Here is a 22,135-nt window from a genome sequence, read left to right on the forward strand (position 1 = left end):
ATCTTCCTCTTTTCTTTCCACAGTATTGCAACTTTGAAACTTCTTGTGTAGATCCCTAAAATAATGGCTTATCCAGCATCCTCTGAAGTAGGTAAATGTATGGTCTCATACAAATTGAGAAACTTTGCATTTTACCTGTTCTGTAAGATTTCCTGTTGGTAAGGAAGAACACTACTAATATTCTGTCTGAGAAGGTAGTCTGTGGTTTTTTGCCAATTTATGTGTTTCTTCAGAATTTACATTTGCATCTTGATATGCATATCTACAGTGGTACCCACCATACTGCTAATGATGGCATTTGACATTCAGGACTCTGTGTTTAACATGTGCCATAAAGTAGTATTGCTAGGGCAATCGTATTCATAGCTAACAGGAGCCTTTTTTTCCTTTTTCTTAGTGATATTTTTTCTTCTTTAAATCATATGTTGCATTTTCTGTATCTTTTTATTGTAATGCTGTCAAAGTTTAGAATAGGTGCTTGTGCACTGATTTAGACAATGCTGACAAAAGGCCTGCAACTAATTTTGATACAGCAATTGTTAAATTTTATGCAGACTATTGGTGAAGCATCTCTAAAAACTACCCTAAAGTTTAAATAATTTTAAATTTAAAAAGGAAGAATTTTATAGAATATCTCCCACTTGTACAAAATAAGAAGTAGATATGTTTCACCCATTCTAATTAAAAAAAAAATCTAGTTTGAAAATTATTTTAAGTCATAAGCCAAAGTTTCTTCACCACATTCTTAATGCTAGTTGCCTGCTCAAGCAAGGAATAATAGTACCTGCCACAAGTATCAAATTGAGACACCTGTTAGATCCCAGTATCTGATCACCTGAACCTATGAACCACTAAACAATGTTACATCTGTGTAATCCATCAAACTTTCTTCCCATGTCTCACAGTGCCCCACACGCCACTGAAAATACACTGATCAGTTTACCTCTAAGGCAAGGGTTGCAGCAAAGGACATGAAGCCATAACTGCAGTGTTTTAAGAAGACTGCAGGAGGGACTGAAAAATATGGGATTTTATGATACTGAGAGCATTTTAGGTCTATGGATATTTGCTTGATAAATTTGACAGTGGGAGTTAAAGCTTGCCTTGTGCCCTCTCTGATATGGAGGAAAAACTAGTAAAATTTGAGCCCAGATTTGGCCCTCAGAAAAGCTTTATGCCATTCCATAGAATACACTAACAATTTCAGTGCTTCAAGGCTATAAAGAGTTGTCTGTGCTTTAAGCAAAGAAAAGATACTAAGCCTACTTAACAAGCAAGAAGAGATTAAAACTTAGCAGGACATTTTTCTGGGAAAAAGTATAGGGAGGAGGGTTGTGGTACTTGAGTTTTTTATTTTTGCAGCTGAGGTTTTTCCCTCTGGGGATGTCAGTTTGCCACAGCAGAGCTGCTCCATTTACAGAGGTCTCATTTACAGTGATGAGCAGCTGTACTCTGAGTTCTATTTACATTATTTTGTGATGGATGACTTGAGTAGCAGACGTGAAGAGTGAATTAACAGCTTTAATAAAAACACATTGTTTATCTTACCAATGCATTTTCATTTTGCATTACCTTGCTGTCATATCTCCCTCTGGTCAGTGTTATTGTCTGCCCTGCTCTCTCCTTGTATCTCCTGACTTTCAGGGTTCCTTTCCTGCCTTTTTTGTATTGCTGGGTTACTTTCTCTTTTTTTTCTTTTTTTCTTTCCTTTTCCCAGAGGTAGTTTGCTGAAGAAGTCATATATCATTCCTTCTGCTTCTTATGGTCTGGGTGGAGGCTCACTTCCCACTTCCCAGCCAGGACACTGTTCTCAGTGCTAAGACTCAGGAATCCAGTAACGGCCCTGTTCGTGAACAGTCCATAGCTGGAGGGGAAGGCACCTTAAAACATCTTTTCCAGCTCTGTTTGTCCTAAAAGATGATCAACTCAGATTGCTAATGCCTTCTTCGTGCCCACCAGTGTTAACTGGTTTAGCTCACTAGTCACAGAAATTGTTTTGGTTGCTTCTTAAAGCAAGCCTCACTCTGGTTTACAGTCAGCCATCAAAATGTGCCAGTGGAGTCAAGGCAAGCCAGACCTGTCTCTTTAGTAGATAATTCTGGTCGAGAATTGAGGTGGGGTATATCTGAAGGATAGTACAGTTGGGGCTGTCATCAGCAATTGAAGAGGCTCGTGCCTGGGCTTTTTATTCTTTTGGAGGCTTTTTACGGTGCCCCTGTAACAGAAAAATGTTACTGCCCCACAGAAAAATGGCCTTTTGGATTTTTGTTGTGGTTTAGCATCAGGGAGAGAATGGGAAGAGTGAAAGTTAGAAAACTTGGGGGTTGAGATAAAGACAGTCTGTTACATCCCCTTGGGGAAATGGTTTCTTCTCCCTCAGGGACCCCTGGAACTCCTGTCATGTAGTCTGACCCTTCGTTCCCCTTCTGACCCCATTGGCTGTGTGCCAGCTTGCCCCTCCCTCAGAAACTCTAAGAAAAGACCCCTGTCCCCCGGGATCTCTCTCTCTCCTGGGACATCATCCTGGAATAAAGATATCTGCAGCAAAGAAAGGGTGAGAGCCTCTTTTGAATCCTTATCCTGTCTTTCTTGATATAATCCTCCTAGGCCTGAGAAGGGCTGAGCTAGCTGAGACCCTTGAGGGAAATAAGGAGGGTTAAATTATCAACAGTCTAACTGGGAAAGCAAAAGCTGCACATGTGAACAAAACAAGGAATTAATTCACTGCCATCCAAGGACAGGCAGGAGTTCAGCCATCCCCAAGGAGAGCAGGGCCCCATCACAGGTAATGGTTACTTGGGAAGATAAATGGCATTGCTCCAAATATGCCCCTCCCTCTTCCCTCCACTTCTTATACTGAGCATGATGTCACACGGCCCTTCAGTCGGTTTGGGTCACTTGTCCTGGCTGTGTCACACTTGTCCTCGCACCTTCCCATACACCCCCAACTCCTTTACCAGCATGACCATATGAAAATCAGAGAAGGCTCTGTATAAGCTCTGCTCATCAATAACAAAAACATCTCTATATTATTAATGCTATGTTCAGACAAATCCAAACCACAGCCCCATACCAGCCACTGCAAAGAAATTTAACTCTACCCCAGCGCAAACTAGCAGTTTTGTTTCCTCCTGTGGATGCTTAAACCTAGGTCAGAGAGAGAAATCAGGCAGCAGCAGATCCTGTGGGAATCCAAGTAACATAACTTTCTCATACTGGCTTGAGAAATTGTGAGGAGGATCATAACAGTCCTTGAACAGTTTGCACAGGTGTTGCTGTTTGTTACATTCCCCTGTGGGAATGGTTTCTTCCCCCTCAGGGACCCCTAGAGCTTGTACCATGTAGTTTAACCCTCCTTCCCCTTTCTGACCCTATTGGCTGTGTCCCAAACTGCCCCTCCCTGGCAGGAGCGAAGAAAAGACCCTCTCCCCCTGTGCACGCCCTCTTTCCCTCTGGACACCACCTGGAATAAACGTCTTGAACTGCAGCTGGGGGTCAGAGCCTCTTTTGGAGTCCTTTATCCTGTCCATGAAATATTCCTCCAAAGCCTTCTAAGGCCTGAGCTAGCATTGGAACTTCAGAGGGGTTAAAAGGAGGATTTATTTCAGTTATTCATCCTTGCAGATGTGTTTGCCCGATTTGCTGTTTACTCACAAGTGTGTTTGAGGGGTGTTGTTCTGAGTGTCCAATCATTTCTCTTTTCTCAGAAATGTCTATAAAAGGATGGTGAAAAAATAAAGATTGCTCTCTTTGCCTTCTGAGAATGGAGAGTCTGTGTCATTGTTTTTCTGCCATCCCGAATCCTATGATGACCGACATCTCCCTATTTCTTTCCTTGTAATACCCAAGCCTTCACTATACAAAGCCACTGACTACATGTGAATTATATCACCCCTAACTTGAGATTTGTAGAACTGGAAGTTCTGAGTTTTTTTCTTACATTTTTTCTTTTTTTAAGTGTTGAATACTGAAGAAGCATAGGGCTAAATTGGACTTTGACAAATCTTGTAATTTCTTCCCCAAAGTAAGCCAGACAGTCCCCATTTATGAGTTCTCAGAGATATTTTCCCACCTATCATTAGACATCTGTAAGGATGAACATATTGTAGTGTGCTGCATTGTTGACTCGTACTATCACAGAAATGAATTTTTTTCTTAATTTTCTGAGTGCTTAAGTCTTTTGTGATGAATCCTTGTCTCCTGTGATGAAATGTAACCCCCATTACTTTAATTCATGATACATCTTGAGAACAGATTTTCTTTTCCTTCTGCAACATCCTTATACTCAGCATTCTACCTATCCCCTGCACTCTCATCTACAACCTAAGCACTCCAAGTTGCATCCTGGTTTTCATCCAATTTTATCTGGTTCCAGTAGCTCCTCCTTTCTCCTGAAATGCAGCACCCTGAAATTAGGTATTAAGCTTCATCTGAATCTTGGGGAAGTGACACTTCTCACTCCAGCTCAACAGTATATACATGCACTTAGTCTAGGCAATGACCTGCTGACTCAGGCTGACAACATTACTGTATCCCTTTATCTACCCCATCTAGTCTTTAGTTCCCTGGCTGGTATTTGTAATACTGATTATTCTGATGTACTTGTAGCACCTTGCACTTGTCCTTATGGAAGAGCATCCTCTTCTTTACAGATGACCTTCCAGTTTCTCAGTTGTCCCTCTGTATCTTCATGTTTTTCATCAATTAATAACCTCGTGCTTCCAGTCTTGTGACTCTTGACTACCTGCTTCTGGTCATATGGTCACAGTAAAAATCCCATGGTAATCTGTGGCAGAATCTTTGTTTCCATTTACATGAAATGTTGATAAAAAGTGTCTTTTCCTACCAGTTTTTTAGCTGACCTATTATATTCTAATGTAGGATATGGATGATTGATGTGATATTAAGAAAACATGAAAAACTTTACTAAAGGATAACTATCTGATGCCTCTCCTTGCTTGAGCTAGCCAGTAATGTGTGTGGATGTGTGGCTTGATTATCTTGCCTGAACTCTTCTCAAGCAGTTTCTCCACTGGAGAGGCTGACTGGGATTTAATTAGGCTGCAGCTAGACTCCGAAAAAAACACACTGATACAAATGGTGCACCATCGTGGTCTCTTGAACCTCAGAGCTTCTCATTAGCTCTCCAGCAAGCATCTCTGACACACTGATACAAGCGACAAGACGGATTAAGTCAGGTTGTGGAGCTGAAAGCTGTCCTGCCGACTTTAGGTATTGCTGAATGAGAAAAATGGCCAGCGCTCTACTTCTACACTGACTTCTACACTGACGTGGATGGTAGCAAATGCTCTGTCTGTGAGTGCCTAGACTGATAGAAAAAGACCAGTTGGCAGTACAGGGGTAAACCCATCTGGGCTGCTGACGTGTGGTAAGGCAATGATGCCTGGGTAGAGGACTTGGCTGTAGAAGTACATCATGTAGATGCACGTGTACACAAGTGTTGGGCTACTGAAGAACATTACAGCAACAGGCAGGTGGATCAAACTGCCAAGATTAAAATGTCTCAGGTGGATCTGGACTGGCAACACAAGGGAGAGTTACTTCTGGCTCAGTGGGCTCATGACGCCTCAGATCATAGGGGAAGACATGCAACATACAGATGGACTTGTGACCAAGGTGGGGATTTAACCATGGACAGTATCTCCCAAATAATCCAAGACTGTGAGATGTGCTGCAATCAAGCAGGACAACTGGGCCAAGTGCCTGTGGTATGGGGGAAGGTGGTCTAAATATAAGTACAGGGAGGCCTGGCAGATTGACTACATCACACACCACCGTGAACCTGCCAAAGCAAGTGCTACATCCTTACAGTAGTGGAAACAACCACTGTACAACTGGAGACAATACTCCATGCCTTACACCACTGTTCAGAACACCATCCTAGGCCTTGAAAAGCAAGTCCTGTGGTGACATGGCACCCCAGAAAGAATTGACAACAGGACTCATTTCAAATATAGCCTCTTAGACACCTGGGTTAGAGAACACAGAATTGCGTGGGTGTATCATATTCCCTACTATGCACCAGCCTCTGGGAAAATTGAACAGTACAATGGACTGTCAAAAACCACATTGAAAGCATTGGGCAGTGGGACCTTCAAGCATTGGGATCTACATTTAGATCATTACATTAGAACACTACATTAATGAAGGCCACTTGATCAGTTTACACCAGCGCTCTACCAGTCGAGATGGCATGCCAAATCAAAATCTCCATGTACTGTAGAAAAGGACAACAATTTCATGGTGCATATGAAAAATGTGTTAGGTAAGACAGTTTGGATTAGTTCTGCCTCAAGCAAAGGCAAACCTGTGGGATTGCTTTTGCTCAAGGGCCTGGGTGCACTTGGTGGGCAATGCAGAGGGACAGAAAACACGATGTGTACCTCGAGAGGATCCGATTTTTGGATGAGAACAGTCTGTCATGTTGAATTGCATACATAATATTGGTTGCTGAATGATATTACCACTGTATGTCATAACTGCCATGGACAGTGAGTATGGACTGCTCACTAATTGCAAGTTCCCAATGCAGCAACCGACAAACAGCCCACCAGTTCTGCTAACCTGGAAAACATCTGGGATGCAAAAAACCCAGTCAAGGACTAAATAAACTAAAAAGACAGCTTGGAGGGATGGCCATTGACTGTGGAAATCATACTTGTTCGTGTGTATATTTATATATATGTGTGTGTGTATGTAGTTGGGAGGTGTAGAATCTAAGCATGAATAGAGATGTACAGGGTAGTTCCCTGGTTCCACCCAGGACATACTTCTTTTTGCAGTAGCTGGGAGGGAGTTTATTCTATACCACCTCATGTCATTGTGGGGGCAGGAAAAAGGGACTCTTCCAAGGAGAAGGGGTTCCTTCAGGTTGGGAAAATGTGTGGACAGAATGGTCTGGTATTTGCTTATTGTCAGGGGCTTTCCATGTAAATAATTTCTTATACCTTTTGTCAATATTGTTGCTGGTAACGTTCATTTTCTTATCTCGTTTTTCCAGTGAATTGCTCTTACCTCAACCTGTGGTCTTTGCCTTTTGTGCCTTCAATTGGAGGGGGAAGGGGAAACTGCATGTGGTTTTAGTAGGAGTACTAAATTGGAGAATACCATTCCCAAAACATGAAACCAGAGTTATATAATCTAGTGGATTGCATGCTTCTGGGCAAAGAGATGCCTTTGTGAGGGCAGGGAAATGATACAGACAAGGAGAAACTGCAAATACAATGCAGAGAACTGCCTTCCTTTCCTTTTGGGGCGTGCCTGCAGGAGAACCACTGCCACATGACGCGGGGGAAATGCAAAAGATGAGGAGAAGTTCTTTGTAAGTCTTTGCAGTTGCCAAAAATAGTCACATGCTCTGGCTGTACAACATTTGGTTTACTTAGCAATCTTGTAGACAAGTCACGAAAGTGAACGGATAGGATCTTCCTCCTATGAGTGCCTGATATTTTTGGGCCTTAGAGATTTCAGTCTGCTGGTAGCTGAAAACTCCTTTCCCAAGAGAAAAGACTCTTACGAAGGCTTCTTGGCAAAACAGTATACTTTCCCAGTAATGTAGTAGCTAAAGTTGCTGCTTACCATGTGGGAGATCCCAGTTTGATTCTCTCTGAGAACCAGAAAGGCCAAACCCCACCTGGGAAAGGATAGTTGTTTTGCCCAGATTGTTTTGGGAAGAAGCTTTCCTAAGAAACGTTTCCCTTGGGAAAGGAGTTAGCAGCTACCAGAAGCTAAAATCTCTAAGGCCCAAAAATACCAGGCCCACACTCCTACCTGCCCTGTTCTTCTGTATTTGCTTGTCAAAGTGCAAGAAAGCAGTATGGAAAACCCAGTCGTGAGCACAGCACTGAAGACAACAAAGGACAGGAGACAGCTACGGACTGGTATGACCAGAAGTGAGAGAATTGTGCCCTGATCATTTCCAGCCATGCTGCAGGAAGTTAACTAGCTCCTCCATCATGAGCAGAGTTTCAAGGTGTCCTACAACAGTGCTTGCTGCAGCAGCGGCCTCTCACCCACTGCCCTTCAAGGACATTGTATGGCATCTAGCATATTTTCATAACAACCCTCCTGTTTGAATAAAAACAGGGCAAGATTTCAGAAACTGAGCATGATATAGTCTGAAAATTTCTGTATCTTCGCCATGTCTGTTGTTCTGTGATGTCCACTGCTTTGAATGCATCCAAAAATAACTTGAACGAGATGCATAGCTTGATTATTGCCAACATGAGAAGACATTGATTCAAATGGCTGCTTGGCAAAGAAGAATAATAGAGAAATCATCTTCTGCAATCCATATCCAATGTTTAGACCTCCTACCTTACTTTGCTTGAGATAGTGGCTAAAGACTAATATCTTGGTTTGGCAACAAAGAAAATCTTGTCTACTTGAAAGCTATTGGCCCCTCTGTCATTAAAAATAATTAAAAATACGTAACACTTTTGACTTTAAATATATTTTGCTAACTAAGCCATCTTATATCCTACAAAACACCCCAAAAGCAAAAAAAAACCCTGAACCCTTTGGTTTACCCATTGCCTTTGACACCAATGAATAGGAGTCTTGGCAACTACTGCAGCTGCTTTTCTTGTTTCTCAGCACCACCCTGTAGCAGATGTTACAGGAGACAGGAAGATGCAGCTCTGCCTCCCTTGTGATCCCAGGAGAAGCCAACAATTTGGACCTCACAGCTCCAGCACTAGAGTGGGAAGGGTGCCTAGAAAATGCCCTCACTTCCATCTCTGGTATCTCACTCCATGTCCAATAATGAGATTGGTTTCAGTTGAACTCCGCAAGTAGCTTTCCTGTCTCTGTTTTAGATAATTTTTTATACTATGGCTATTTTCAAGAAGTGATGTAGCTAATTCCCTATCTTTGACAATTTCCTTTTCAACTTTAATTAGATGTCATATAGAAAAACAGGTTTCTTATGAGGAGTTCTGATTTATTTTCCTTTAGTTTTTGTTTGGTGGGGGGTGAACTTTTTGGTTTTTTAAAGGGGATTTTTGCATTCTTTCTGCATCTTAGTCTTCACCATCTTTTTTGTCCTACTGGACTGGCATAATAGGGGAATGTTTTGCTATAAGTTTGAAATGTGTGTCTAAAATATGTTAGATTTTACCAAAAGTGATTTCAGATTTCCAACATGAAACTTTCCACTAGGGACTTGCCCTGACAGCTGGCTTTAAGAAGGTGTGGATAAAAGTAAAATCTTATTTGCCTAAAGGAGAATTTGAGATAAGATCACTAAGTATATTCTCCGATTTGTGACAAATAGAGATTTGAGAAAAATACAGTACAGAATTAATACCTATTTTTCACCCATAACTAGGCATGCAATGGAAGACAGCATTTGATTAGCTTTGAATTTATGAAAGTGTGACCTTATCACAGCCAAGACAGCCCAAATGTGAAACAGGGGCGCATCTTTATGCCTCTGGGTAACATGATTCTGTGTGTACATATATACACTAAAACCATTTTAGATCTGGACATATATAGACATATATGTGTGTGTGTGTGTGTGTATTAATGTATTTTAACTTGCAAAGCGGGGCGGCTAGTCCAATTTTCTTCCCATACTGGGCATTTGCAGATCTCTCTGGACTCTGGTTTGCTCACCAAAATTAGTTGGCACATGCAGCAGGTGACTCAACAGCAGCAGAGTGGAGCTTGTGCTGAAGTGATCCACAGAGATTTGTGTACTGATCTGCCAAAGATGCTACTTACTTTCAGCAAGCTTTAAACAATAGCTGGAAATCTGCTATATAAAAGAAGATTTTACAAAGTATAAATGAAAACGGTGCTTTGGGATTGGATCCAATTCCAATCCAATCCATTGCTACAAAATGCAGTGGGAGGAGAAGAAAACTAGAACAAAAGAGAAAAGGCATTTGCAAATAGTAACATGGGCATATATTTTTTTCTGTTTCTCCACCTGTGCTGGATGCAGCCAGCTGCTGACCACAGCCTGGTTAGTTGATGTATCATGAACAGCACAAAGCTAACACAGCATTAGAACTTCTGGATTACAACAGCTGAGTGAAATCATGTCCTTTACTACCCTCTGGATACAGCCTAAAAGCTTCCTCAGTGTTGTCTTGCAAACACTTATTGACAGATGATTCTTTTCTTGCTGCTGTAAGGTGGCAAAGAAGGTTGAGCCTTTTAGTCTGTGATGGTTGAGGTACCCATGCTACGTGACCATGTATCTGTACTGCAGCTACGCCAGAAGCCGGAGCTATCTTCAAGCTTTGCAATGTCACCTTTTGTGTGTTTTTGGAAAAGAAGTGGAAAAAAAAAAAATTGGGGCTTCCTCTATTTAGCCTGACCAGGTATCAATAGTCATCAGGAAATCTTTTTCCAGTACAACTAAAGTCACAAAGGAATTTAGAATTAAAATCTCTGATACAGATAGCAGCTGGATTCTAGAAGCTGAGCAGAGGGTTTTCAGGCACAAGCATAAGTTTTGATATGCATTCGGTTTGTGTGGGTAGTCAGACTCTTTCCCAGTTTAACTGGATATTGTGCTCATGAAGGCATTACGGGAATTAGATTTTTTTACTTGTGCAGGATTTCATGTTTCCACTGATGAACAGTTTTTACCAATATTTGTACTCAATTCTGTTCAAAGATATGGGTTTAGTTATATTTTAACTATATGTTAAGTATACAGGACAAATGTGAATGGATCCAAGTCTAATAATATTTACAAATATTTGTAACAATAATGACTTCATATCTGCATGCAAGATATTACATGTGAAATTGGATACAAGCTCAAACCAGCAATCAGTTCCATAACAGATTTTAATAAAAAGAAATTTGAACAAAAGTGTTCAGAAAAGTATAGAATACAAGTGGAAAATATCTCTTCCGTATTAATGACTGGTATAAATCACAGGATATCTTAGTAGTTATAAATTGCAACATTCACTCCATTTTTATATGGAAAATATCACAATTAATGCAGAGCATTGCTGGAATACAAGAATATAGGTATTAATCTTTCCTCAGCTTTTCCCTCTTTTATAGCAAAGACAAAAAAAAATTTCCTCGTTTCCATAATTAATTATTAAAGGAGGCACTGAGAGATATCATTACCCCTAAACCCCAATTTTGCTAGACTATTTCATGGGGTTATAACTTTGACAATAACATTTCACTATTTAATAAAGAGGACTAGATTCAACCTGCCCTATGACAAAAAGGCCTAATTGAGTTTTATGTTATTATTCAGCTGATATATGTTGTTAAATGATGAGTAGAAGCTATGGAAGTGTTTGCAAACTGATTTGAGGTCATAAAATCATAGAGCAGGTCGGAAGGGACCTTAAAGATCATGTAGTTCCAGTCTCCCTGCCATGGGCAGTGACCATCCACTAAACCAGGTTGCTCAAAGCTTCATCTAGCCTGCTTTACTTTAAGTCTATAATTATTTAATTCTGTAGTTATAGATCTATTGTGTTACCCTACTAAGAAGAGACTCAGATTTATTTGACTTGGAAGGAACAGTTTGAAAATACACAGTTGAATGGAAGGATTTGAGGGTAGAAGAGCGGTTATTTTGTCAAGCTCACAGCATGGTGAGAGGCATCCTGTTAACTCTGCACCACAAGAAGAGTGAAAAATAACCTTGTGGACATGTTGTTGAGTATGAAAACAAGTACTTTGAAATTCTTTCTTTTTCCATTTGGCATCTGAATATAGGGAAAGAATTCCACTACTTTGGCTGCAGTAATTTCTACATAGCATAATTTTTATTCAGAATCCAGAGTAGAGGAAAACATCCTAAAGATCTATTGGAGGTGTGGTAAAAATGGATTTGGGTTCAGTTGCCACATTTCTGTCACATGCAAAGTCAATAGCCATTTCTGCTTTGTCATTTCTAGCCACCAAGCATCATCAGCATTCCTCCTCCTGACTTCACTCAAAAGTCTGCTTTACAGATCTTAGGTCTGTACATGGCATCTGATAGAATTTCTGACCCTGTCTGTGACCTCTACACTGAGAGTGATTTATCTTCCTAATGCAGAGGAACATTAATATGATGCATTCTTTGGTAAGTTTATGGTTTCTGAGCTTATGGACTTGGAAATGTAAGAAAAATTATTTGTGGCTGTGATAGTCAAAACATGTACAGGGGGATATAGAGAAAAAGCCTCTGTTCAATGGTCTCATGTATTACAGCAGAGTTCTACCTAGAAAGGTGTGTATTCAAAAATAACACCACAGTAGTGTTTTTTATTTTAATAGTGAATTTTAGTTATGATTTATGCAATAAAGAATGCTTCTCTGAAAAGAGGAAGGTGCCATTCATAACAAAATTTAGTTAATAATACTTTTTCATTTTACCTTTCAAGCTTTCTAGGGAGGGCAGGTAGATGTGTAGAGGAAGGCATTGTGATCCCTAGTCCAGTAAAATGATAATCTTTCAAGCCACTCTGCACACTGATTATGAAAGGAACATAAACTAACAGACATAGCAGTATATTTCCTAGATTCAATGACCAGGGCACAGATAAATCTTAAATTGTTATGAACAAAACATTTCTTAGCTTATAGAAATCAAAAATATATTTATGATAGACTCATAGAATGAGTTGGGTTGAAAGGGGATTTACAGACCATCTCATTCCACTCCCTCTGCCATAAGCAAGGATACCTTTCACTATCCCAGCTTGCTTCAAGCCCCATCCAACCTGCCCTTGAACACTTCCAGGGACTGGGTAGCCACACCTTCTCTAAGCAACCTGTTGCAGTACCTCAGCACCCTCACAGTAAAGAATGTCTTCCTAATACCTGATCAAAACCTACCTTCCATCAATTTAAAGCCATTACCCTGGTTCTATGACAAGCCCTTGTCAAAAATGTTTGTTTCTGAATAGAAGACTCTTTTTTTTAAATATTGCTGTTGTCATTGAGGTTAGATAATCTACGTTTTGCTCATTCTAGTTAGAAAAAAGCTCAATCCTTTTTCAGGACCCTTTTCCTAAGGAGCCGGAGCCTTGACATGACTACATCCCAGTCTGCATAGGCACCTTCCAAGTGACGTGTCACTTCTGAACATGATGGGTAGCTTTGACGACCATGAAGCACACGCCAGTTATCAAATGTCACAATGTCTCCTATAAAGAGATTGCACAAAGGTCAGTAGTTGGAATGTTACAGTTGATTCCTTCAAAAAAATACAAAGGTAGATTCATATCAACAGTTAGGGAGCAATAATTTTAAATAGCCCAGCTGGAGATACAAAGCAACAACAGAGTAATTTTAACTTTCTCAATTGGAGAGGCCAGTTCCCTTTTGACATCTCTTTCATTTCTTGTACAATGAGAAGTTAAAAAGCAGAGTGGTAGAGGAGTCGACACTAAGAAAATCAAACCTTGAGGAGAAAGGCAACTACAGCAAATCCATACGGGTGAAATAAATAAAATGGGTGAAAGCCACTAGGATACTTTTTTTGGATCAGTCTAGTACTATTTGTACTATACACATACGTCCTATCCCTGTTAAGAAAATTTCATGAGAAAAAAGTCAAGACATTGAAAGTTAGGAAATCACATAATAATGCTAGAATACTAATTTAATTTTTCTCCCTTGTGTGCTACCATTATGATAAATCTTGAATTAAATAAACTCCCTTTTTTATCTTCTCCCCATTCCCTCTACTACCATTTTGATGCATTAATCAACAAAATGGATGGCACGAATGTAATGTAAGGCACTTTGTTTTTCCATTAATGTGATGTTACACATTATTTTGTTGTGTGTTTCCAATGAAGAGAGATTAATTTCCTCACAGACATTTTAGACACAAGTATCGTAGTATATGAGGCAGTCAGATACACCAATGAATTTACTTCTGTAATACCTCTTGAGAGATTCATATCTTTATTTTAATGCTGGGGAATGAAAGAACAGAGATTAAGGCCATGCATGATATCACACACAGTATTTCCTATCTATGGTGCTATTGATACATCAATTTCTAATACGGTATGTAGCATAAAATGCTGGTTTGGATTCAGTATAAAGATACATTCGAGTAATCTATAGGTAGACTATTCCCTGCCCTATTTTCTTCTTTAACAATGGCAAAAGAAATATATGACATGAATGTAAGAATGCAGGAGGAAATAAAATAGATTACAGAAAGACTCTAAGTTTCTCTCAGTACTAGTGCTAGCAGTATTAAAGTATTTTGTCAGGAAAAATACGTGAAAAATTGTTGTGAGGAGAAGCAGCTTACTGACCTGGTTCCAGCTTGTATGTAAACTTGTGCTCTGCACTGTTTAATAAATCATTAAATTCCTTTAGAGCTGCATAAAATGGCCTCACTTTTTCAGCTGGTATATCAAACACTGTGTCTCTTGTTGCATTATTATAATTGATGCGAATAGCTTGGCCTCTGGAATCTATGCTATAAAACAAAGGAAAGGGGGAAAAAAGCAGAGGAAAACAAAAAAGGAATGTATTCTGTTGTTACTGAAACAGATCAAGATGATTAAACTGAATATAAAAATAACTGAATTTCCTGCTGGAATATCAGTATGTTTCTACAGTAAAATTCAGATTGCTATTGGATTGGATTTTGCTATTTAAGCCTAACTAGGAAAAAGGATAATCAGGAGAAAGTGTAGACATTTAATTTGCTCAAAAATCTGTATTATACACTCTTCAGTTGTAAACCTTTAAAAATAAACAATAAACTTTTTTAAATCAGAAAAGAATATGAGCATTTGCATTTCATCTTTTGATAGTATATAATTCTTAATCTAAATGTTTCAAATTATGATCTCTCCTTGGCATGATATATATGTACATCAGCTGGCATTTAGTAACAGATTTGGTGTTGCTAACCTGTGCCTGTGTCTAGGAGCTACTCTAATTACCACCACTTCTTGTTTGTGTGTGGCAAAACCAAGTAAGTGGTACAATGCACTGAACAAATTCCCCCCCAAAAAACAGACTAAAGACCCCAACCAAACAAACAAAAACCCCCACCCAAACCTAGAACTACAGACCACGTTAAACCAGTGTTTTCCCACAGGGTGGCAGGAGCAGACCTCCTACCAACATGTAATTCACCACACGACAGGGATTTTTTCAGGTGTTGTTGAAACTACTCACTCTATAATCCTTTGTTTACAGTGCACAGCAAAATCACAGTAGTCCACCCCAACATCAATGTAGTTTACAGCAGTAGAGGACAGGATCTGATATGCCTCAGGATTTTGTTTCTTCAGCTTGTTGGATACATGAAATCCATCTACAACTTCACTTTCACCTCCTGCAGCTGTTTGCTTTATACAATGAAGAAACTGAACCTGGAATGAATTAACACCTCTTTAAAAAAATAAATAGCTTGCATATTTAACAATTTATGAGTATCAGTTCTATCACATCTGTGGGGTTTTTTTTATTCTGGTTGGGTGGGTGTTTTGTGGTGGGGTTTTTTTGTTTGTTTGTTTTTTGGGGGTTTTTTGGGGGTTTTTTTGGGTTTTGGGGGAGTTTTTGTTTGTTTTTGTTTTGGGGGTTTTTTTTGTTTGTTTGTTTTTGTTTTGTTTTGTTTTGTTTTTGGTGTTGTTTCGGGGTTTTTTCCAGTGACAGACTGAGTTCTCATTTTGCAGTTTCACAACACTCTGCCACTAGTATAACAAAGGTGGGAAATTAAAACAGCATGTTCATAAATCCATCCTCTTTCTAATGCTTGCAACCTGTGAGTCAGTGGCAAAGAGGCCTTGCTTCTTTTGAGTCCCTCTTTCTGGCAGTCACATAATTTTAAATGCATTTCAGTCACATCTCAACAAGGCATATTAGCTTTGTCCTGAAACAACACCTGATGCAAATTATCCACTCAAAGAGGTGAAGAAGCTGTCAGAGAAGGCCTGTCTCTGTGATCAAGTATCATTAAGACAGTTTCATTTCACTTTAGAATGAATTTGCCAAGGTGTAAGATGGAGCAAAAAGCCTAAGCTGTGCTCTGGGTTGCACTGGTGTAAATCTGAGCTGCTGACACATGCAGTAAAACTCCCTGTGGCTCTAGATATCACACAAACTGTAACTGCTCATCCTGCAAATGACACGAAATACACTCGCCCTATCAAATGTTTGTCACCTTTGTCATTTGGCCCTTCCATGATGGTGAATTATTTCTGAGACCACTAGGAAAAAAAAATAACCAAACCATACAAAAATCCCCCTACAACAACCAAAAGTGAGCAAACAAATGAACAAAAAAAACCCACAAAAAAACCAACCAACCAAAAAAACCCACACAACTCCCCCAGACAAACATACAAACCCACAAAAATCCCCCAACCAACCAACCAAAATAAAATAAACAAAAAATCCCAAAACCCAAAAAACCCCCAAAAACATCAAAAACAAAAACCCCAACAAAAAACACCCCACAAATACAAGAAGCTCAAACAAATAAACAACAAAACCAAAAAGGCAGACAACTCACCAACCAAAAACCCAAACCAAACAAAAATCCCCTCAGGATGGGAAAGAGGACTGGAACAGGGTTTGTTCTTCTTACTAGCTAATCTGCAGACCTTGGTGATGGTGATGAAGGGGGAAACTGAAGATGTGGGCAGGGAAAATGGCCCACTGAAGAGAACACTAGGCAACAAGTTCTATTTTTTTGTGGCCCCAGCTGGCCTTGTGCAAGGTAAGCACAGCTTGGCCCAGCCAAGAAGGGCTGCAGAAAGTTATGTTATGGTCCTAGGAAATCTTAAATCAGGATTTTTATGGGACAGTTCTGAAATTAATCATCATCCTTTAAGAACATGTCTAAAAGTTTGTAATAAATCACAGAATCACTAGGTTGAAACAGACCTTTAAGAGTCCAACCATGCCCTAAAACCTCAACTAAACCATGGCACTGTGTGCCACACATAATTGTTATTTTAAACACATCCAGGGATGGACTCCACCATCTCCCTAAGCAGACCATTCCAGTACTTTATCACTCTTTCAGTAAAAAAACTTTGCCTTAATATCCAATCTATATTTCCCTTGACACAGCTTAAGACTGTGTCCTCTCGTTCTGTCAGTTGCTGCCTGGAGAGGGAGACCAACCCCCACCTGATACAACCACCTTTCAGAAAGTTGTAGAGCGTGATAAGGTCACCTCTGGGTCTCCTTTTCTCTGGGTTAAACAACTCCAGTTCCCTCAGTCATTCCTTATGGGGCTAGTTCCAGATCCTTCACCAGCCTTGTAGCCTTGCTCTGGATTTGTTTGAGCATCTCAACGCCCTTTCTTCTCCCTAAACTGAGGGGCCCAGAACTGGACACAGCACTCGAGGTGTGGCCTCACCAGTGCCAAGTTCAGGGTAAGAATGACCTCCCTGCTCCTGCTGGCCACACCATTCCTGATACAGGCCAGGGTGCTGTTGGCCTTCTTAGCCACCAGGGCACACTGATGGCTCATGTTCAGCTGCTGTCACCAGCACCCCCAGGTCCCTTTCTGCCTGGCACTGTCCAGCCACACCATCTCCAGCCTATAATGTTTCAGGGGGTTGTGGCTTATATATGACTTAAAAATTCAAATATTGTGTAATAACTAGATATATACAGAAAACAGCACATTCAGGACAATGTACAAAAACATTTCAATGTACTTTAATACTTTTATTTCCTACAAGCACATTTGAATGAAAAAGATTGTGCTTTTTCTCTAATGTTTCATAGCAGAGCATGAGCTTTGGCACAGCCAGGACAGTGAGTTAATTCACATCTGCTCTCGATTAATGAAACCCTATTCCATTCTTACTCCACATCAATGAACAGTATCTACATGACGAAAAGATAATCTTATTGTGAAGTATTTGGTACTACGGGTAAATCACATTGGCTTTTTGTTTAAATAGAGAAACAATAGAGTACTCCACAGCAGAAGGGAAAGTTTTATAGTGCAAACTTGTTCAGAGTTATCTGTGTTCCTTTGTACCTGTTCCTACTACTTTCCAGTTCTCTGGAATTATGTGAATTATGTGGATTACACTTTGATATGACAGGGACTGGTGAAAACATATTTTCTGTGGTTGTCCGGTTTTACAGAATGGCCCTGTTTTTTCGTCTGTTATGAAAGGGCAAACAAGTGTTTATCTTGTACCAATTCACAGAAAACAGAATACTATCTTAATCATATTTCTTTGTTCCCCTCCTGAGCTGAAGAGATGAGTCCTAAAATGTCACAACCTGACTATAGCATTTAGACACCTAACTTTTGTGAAATAATGAGAACAGTATTCAAAGCATATAAAAGACCCTAAAGTTTCCTCATATGGTAATATTTTCAATACTTTGTGTATTGTATTTAAAAATTATGGAATAAATGGGAGACTTATGCTGAATGTACATCATACTGTATAAATTGCATACCCATGTGTATATAGATCAGCGTATCGGTATTTTTACATTGCTCTTTTAAGACAAAATTCAGAGCCACTGATCACTAACCATGTTTCACACTATAGGAACATTTCCCTTTCCCCTTTTGTCGGGTGAAAAAGTCAGTAAATTCAACTTACCCCAGGTGGATGCTGCAGAACAGGGTAATCAGTGTGAAAACAGAGTCTCCCACTTGTGTAAGCTACATTGCTAGCATCTGCTTTGTCTTGCACTTGCCAAGTTGGTCTTTATAATGAAAGGGAAAAGAGAAAACATGTTAAAACATCCAGCCAGCATGCCAGACAGTACACATTGAAACTGTGAAATCACAGTACAAGAGTCATTTCATCTTTGAACATGAAAATATTGTAACATTATAAGGAAATAAGAATTTAGCTGTGTCCCTCCACCCCAACAGAGGCTTATTTCAGCAGTCCTAGATAAACTTCAGTGTGCCAAGGGACATCTGGCACCATGGTAGTAGTACCTAGAAGAACTGTGGTTTTCCAGTGGTGGCACTTTGCTGAATGCAAAGGCCAGCTGAAGACACTAACCAAGAGGCTTCTGCCAGGGGAGATCATCTTAGTACTGATGCTTCAGAAATAAGTGAGTAGAAGCTGGCCCATTTATTTTTATCAACTTTCCACTTTCCTTCTGCCACATGGAGCTCACTATTAATAAAATACAAAATTTGTAAAGGCCATGTAACTTTCCCCAGAAGTTATTTTTAAGGCTTTATAATCTTAGAAAATATAGAGTATCCTTTACAGGGGCATCTTCCCTGTAAGTTGAAGACTTGCTACTGGAGGACAATGTCTTGAAGAAAGACTTTGAAACTTCTTCCCTTTCTATGACACCTTTTTTGAGAACTAGCTCTGTTTATTACATAGTTTCTGTCTTGGAATTTGGCACAATTTAGAAAAAAATTCCTGACAACTGCAGTGAAAAAAAGTAAGCCACAGCTATATGACAAAAGACCTGAATATCTCATGCTGCTGCACAGACAAAATGTGTTTGGAGTGACAATGCAGGAGAATTTGAGACCAAGAACCACAGGTTTTGTTTACACAAAGTTCACATGATTGAAGATAGCAGCAGATGCATGTTATAGATCCTGATGTTTGTCTGGAACAGTGTAATTTAGCATACAGAGTCCATATAATTGTACGTCAGTGACTGAAAAGAAATTATGAAACTCATTTTCCCTTGTAGAATACTACAGGCCAGATATGTTCCAGGTGGTGTGTGCCTAGCTTTACTTCTTAATAACAATTTAAAAAGAAAATAGGCTGAAGAACATGCAGATAAAATTATTTATATATAGTACATAAATGCTTTTGTTCTATAAGTGGTATTTAGTATAGAAAATATGCAAAATGCTAAAATTAGATTTCTGCAACTGCCAGAGGGAAAACTCCCTTGAATATTTGCAAATGGGTTTAACTGCCTAGGAGAAACAGTTTTTATTATTTGGTATGGCATATATTCATGAGTACCTTAGTTGAGTAACAGCACATATTCATCAGCAGATGACCTCATTACTCAAGTATGATAATTTCAACCACATTTCCACAGTCTGACAGCCAAAAAATAGCTCTTTTATATCATTCCTATAGTTAGTGCTGAAGGCAGCTAGATCTGCTCCACCTTTAATTCAATAGGCTATGGTGTCACTTGATAGTTCTAAAATAATTTAACACATTTTAATTGTCTCATTTATATGAAATATTTAAAACTGCTGTAGTGATAACACTTTATAGAATCACCATAAGCTTTTGTAACAGCAGTCATTGCTTTTATTCTGTCAGGATTTGCAAGAGAAGCTGATCCCCAGGAGCTTTTCTTCCACACAGGGAGCTTTGGTCAAAGCCCAAGTTACTGACTTGAAGTCAAAGATGCTAATACGGAGCTCAGCATTGAATATGGAAGAATCAACCTTACTTTGTTTAAGTCTCAACTGAGCTGAAGCATCAACTTGGTCATGTTGTATGCACAGGTAGTAAGGGTATGTCAGAGGACTCTTGGACCTTAAGGAGAGCAAAGTGGGTTGGAATGGTTAATGGTTTAATAATTAGGGTCAGATTTCAAAGCCCATTGTTCAGGCTGTTTGACAGAGAAGGAAGATTGGCACCAAGCAGGTGTAGCAATTTTTTACATTAGATAGCAACATGGGCTCAGTCTTCATCAGTAGGAAACCAGGCTGTCTGTTACATCCTTAGTCTTGTGAAAGTGCAGCGCTAGGAACTGGAGCCGCATTTGAATCATTTGGTCTTACACTTCATTAAAAGATTATGTCTCATACATATGAGATTTGGGACACATGTCCTTCTTTAGCTGCTGACAACCTCCAGGTGATACTGATAGATTGGCTGTCTTCGTGGGAGTGCTGGAGCCCAGAAGGAAGGCCTTCACACCATACCAAGCACTGGACAAGGCTTCAGAACTGAGGAGGAACACAAGGTCTAGGGCATGAGAAGCTGGAGAAATGAATTGGGGTATGACTGGAGGCTTCATTAATGCAGTTGGGTCTCCATAATCGAAAGAAAAAGGTTAATTTAAAAATGTGGGATCTCTTGATGTTGTTATATGGCTGACACAGAGAAGGTTTCCACTTTTTACAGTAATGACATTTTAGAGAGGTCACACCAAGCAGACATCTAGACAAGAAGAAAGGCTTTTTTTTTTCACATGTTAGAATTATATTCATTGCTGTTACATTTCAGTTTAAAATTCAGGGTTTTGTTGAGGTAATGTTTAGTTTGTCAAGTTTGCCAATTCTGAGTTTATCCTTTTATTTATCATATTTGTAGGCCACGTATTTGGCTCTTAATGAAATAGCAGGGAAATTACCCGAAGTTATTATTTTATTACAGTTGTAAAAGCCATCCCAGAACTGGATGCCAGTAAGAAATGAACTTCTGTTTCAGAAGTGAAAATTATTATAAGTATTAGCTACAAACACATCTTCTTAGTTAGATGGAGGTCACTGGTTCAGCTCAGCAAGATCTGAGTTGCCATCATCATTTGTCTCCTCATTTAGTAGATGCTTGCAGAGGTAGAGCTTCAGTTTGTCAGTCCTAATATCAAAAGGATAATTTAAAAGTGCCTGCTTGTGCTCCTTCAAGCTGAACTCTGCTTGTTGGGAGTGGTTATGGCTCTCCAGAGCATACTCTGTTGAATGCAGGGATATGGGTACTCAGCCCATCTTCTTGGTGATGTGGGCCACGATACCATCATCTAAGTCCTACCTATATCCATCACTCAAAATCAGACTGAGCAAAAGTTTCAGAACAGATAACTTCCTCTGTTCAGAATGGAACTGCATTAGGGATTTTTTGTTTTGTTTCATGGCAGAGATAAATAAGTCTATCTCACTGTTACCCTATGTCCAACAACATTTGTTTTCAGGCGCTTTTCCTTCTCTCAGCAGTTAATGTTATGCTGCTCTTCTTTACATACCCTACCTGGGACAGTAAAGCAATTCTCTTGTACAATATGTAAATGTGATGCCAAATTTTCTATTATATGTAGAAAAAACTGTAGGGTAAATGGGCAATAGCAGAACCAATATGATTTCACTAGAAGGTGTTTACTGTTTACATTACATGCCAATTAGAGATTCTAGATCTACAGTCCACATGGGCACACATCTCTGGGTTGGCTAAGTCCTTTGTTCATGAGGCAGGCACATCTCTTTCAAGACATCTAATTGGTC

At 39.6% G+C, this 22,135-nt stretch overlaps 1 protein-coding gene and 1 long non-coding RNA gene across 4 annotated transcripts in view; one reads left to right on the forward strand and one right to left on the reverse strand.

Moving 5' to 3' along the window:
- The first annotated feature begins 11,942 nt into the window (after positions 1-11,942).
- LOC134550988 (uncharacterized) lies at positions 11,943-16,865 on the forward strand. Its single transcript, XR_010080493.1, has 3 exons — positions 11,943-12,079; positions 13,000-13,166; positions 15,172-16,865. It is a non-coding gene; the product is annotated as an uncharacterized LOC134550988 (long non-coding RNA).
- BBOX1 (gamma-butyrobetaine hydroxylase 1) overlaps positions 12,072-22,135 on the reverse strand; it is a 53,234-nt gene continuing 43,170 nt past the window's right edge. For all 3 annotated transcript variants that reach the window (XM_063397996.1, XM_063397994.1, XM_063397997.1), the window contains 4 exons: positions 18,561-18,666; positions 15,151-15,347; positions 14,274-14,440; positions 12,072-13,145 (listed from right to left, as the gene is read on the reverse strand). In XM_063397996.1, the coding sequence (XP_063254066.1) occupies positions 12,985-13,145; positions 14,274-14,440; positions 15,151-15,347; positions 18,561-18,666 (631 nt within the window). In that variant the 3' untranslated portion in view covers positions 12,072-12,984. The remainder of the gene's footprint in view (positions 13,146-14,273; positions 14,441-15,150; positions 15,348-18,560; positions 18,667-22,135) is intronic.

Source organism: Prinia subflava, chromosome 5 (genome assembly GCF_021018805.1).
Source record: "Prinia subflava isolate CZ2003 ecotype Zambia chromosome 5, Cam_Psub_1.2, whole genome shotgun sequence".
NCBI lineage: Eukaryota > Metazoa > Chordata > Aves > Passeriformes > Cisticolidae > Prinia > Prinia subflava.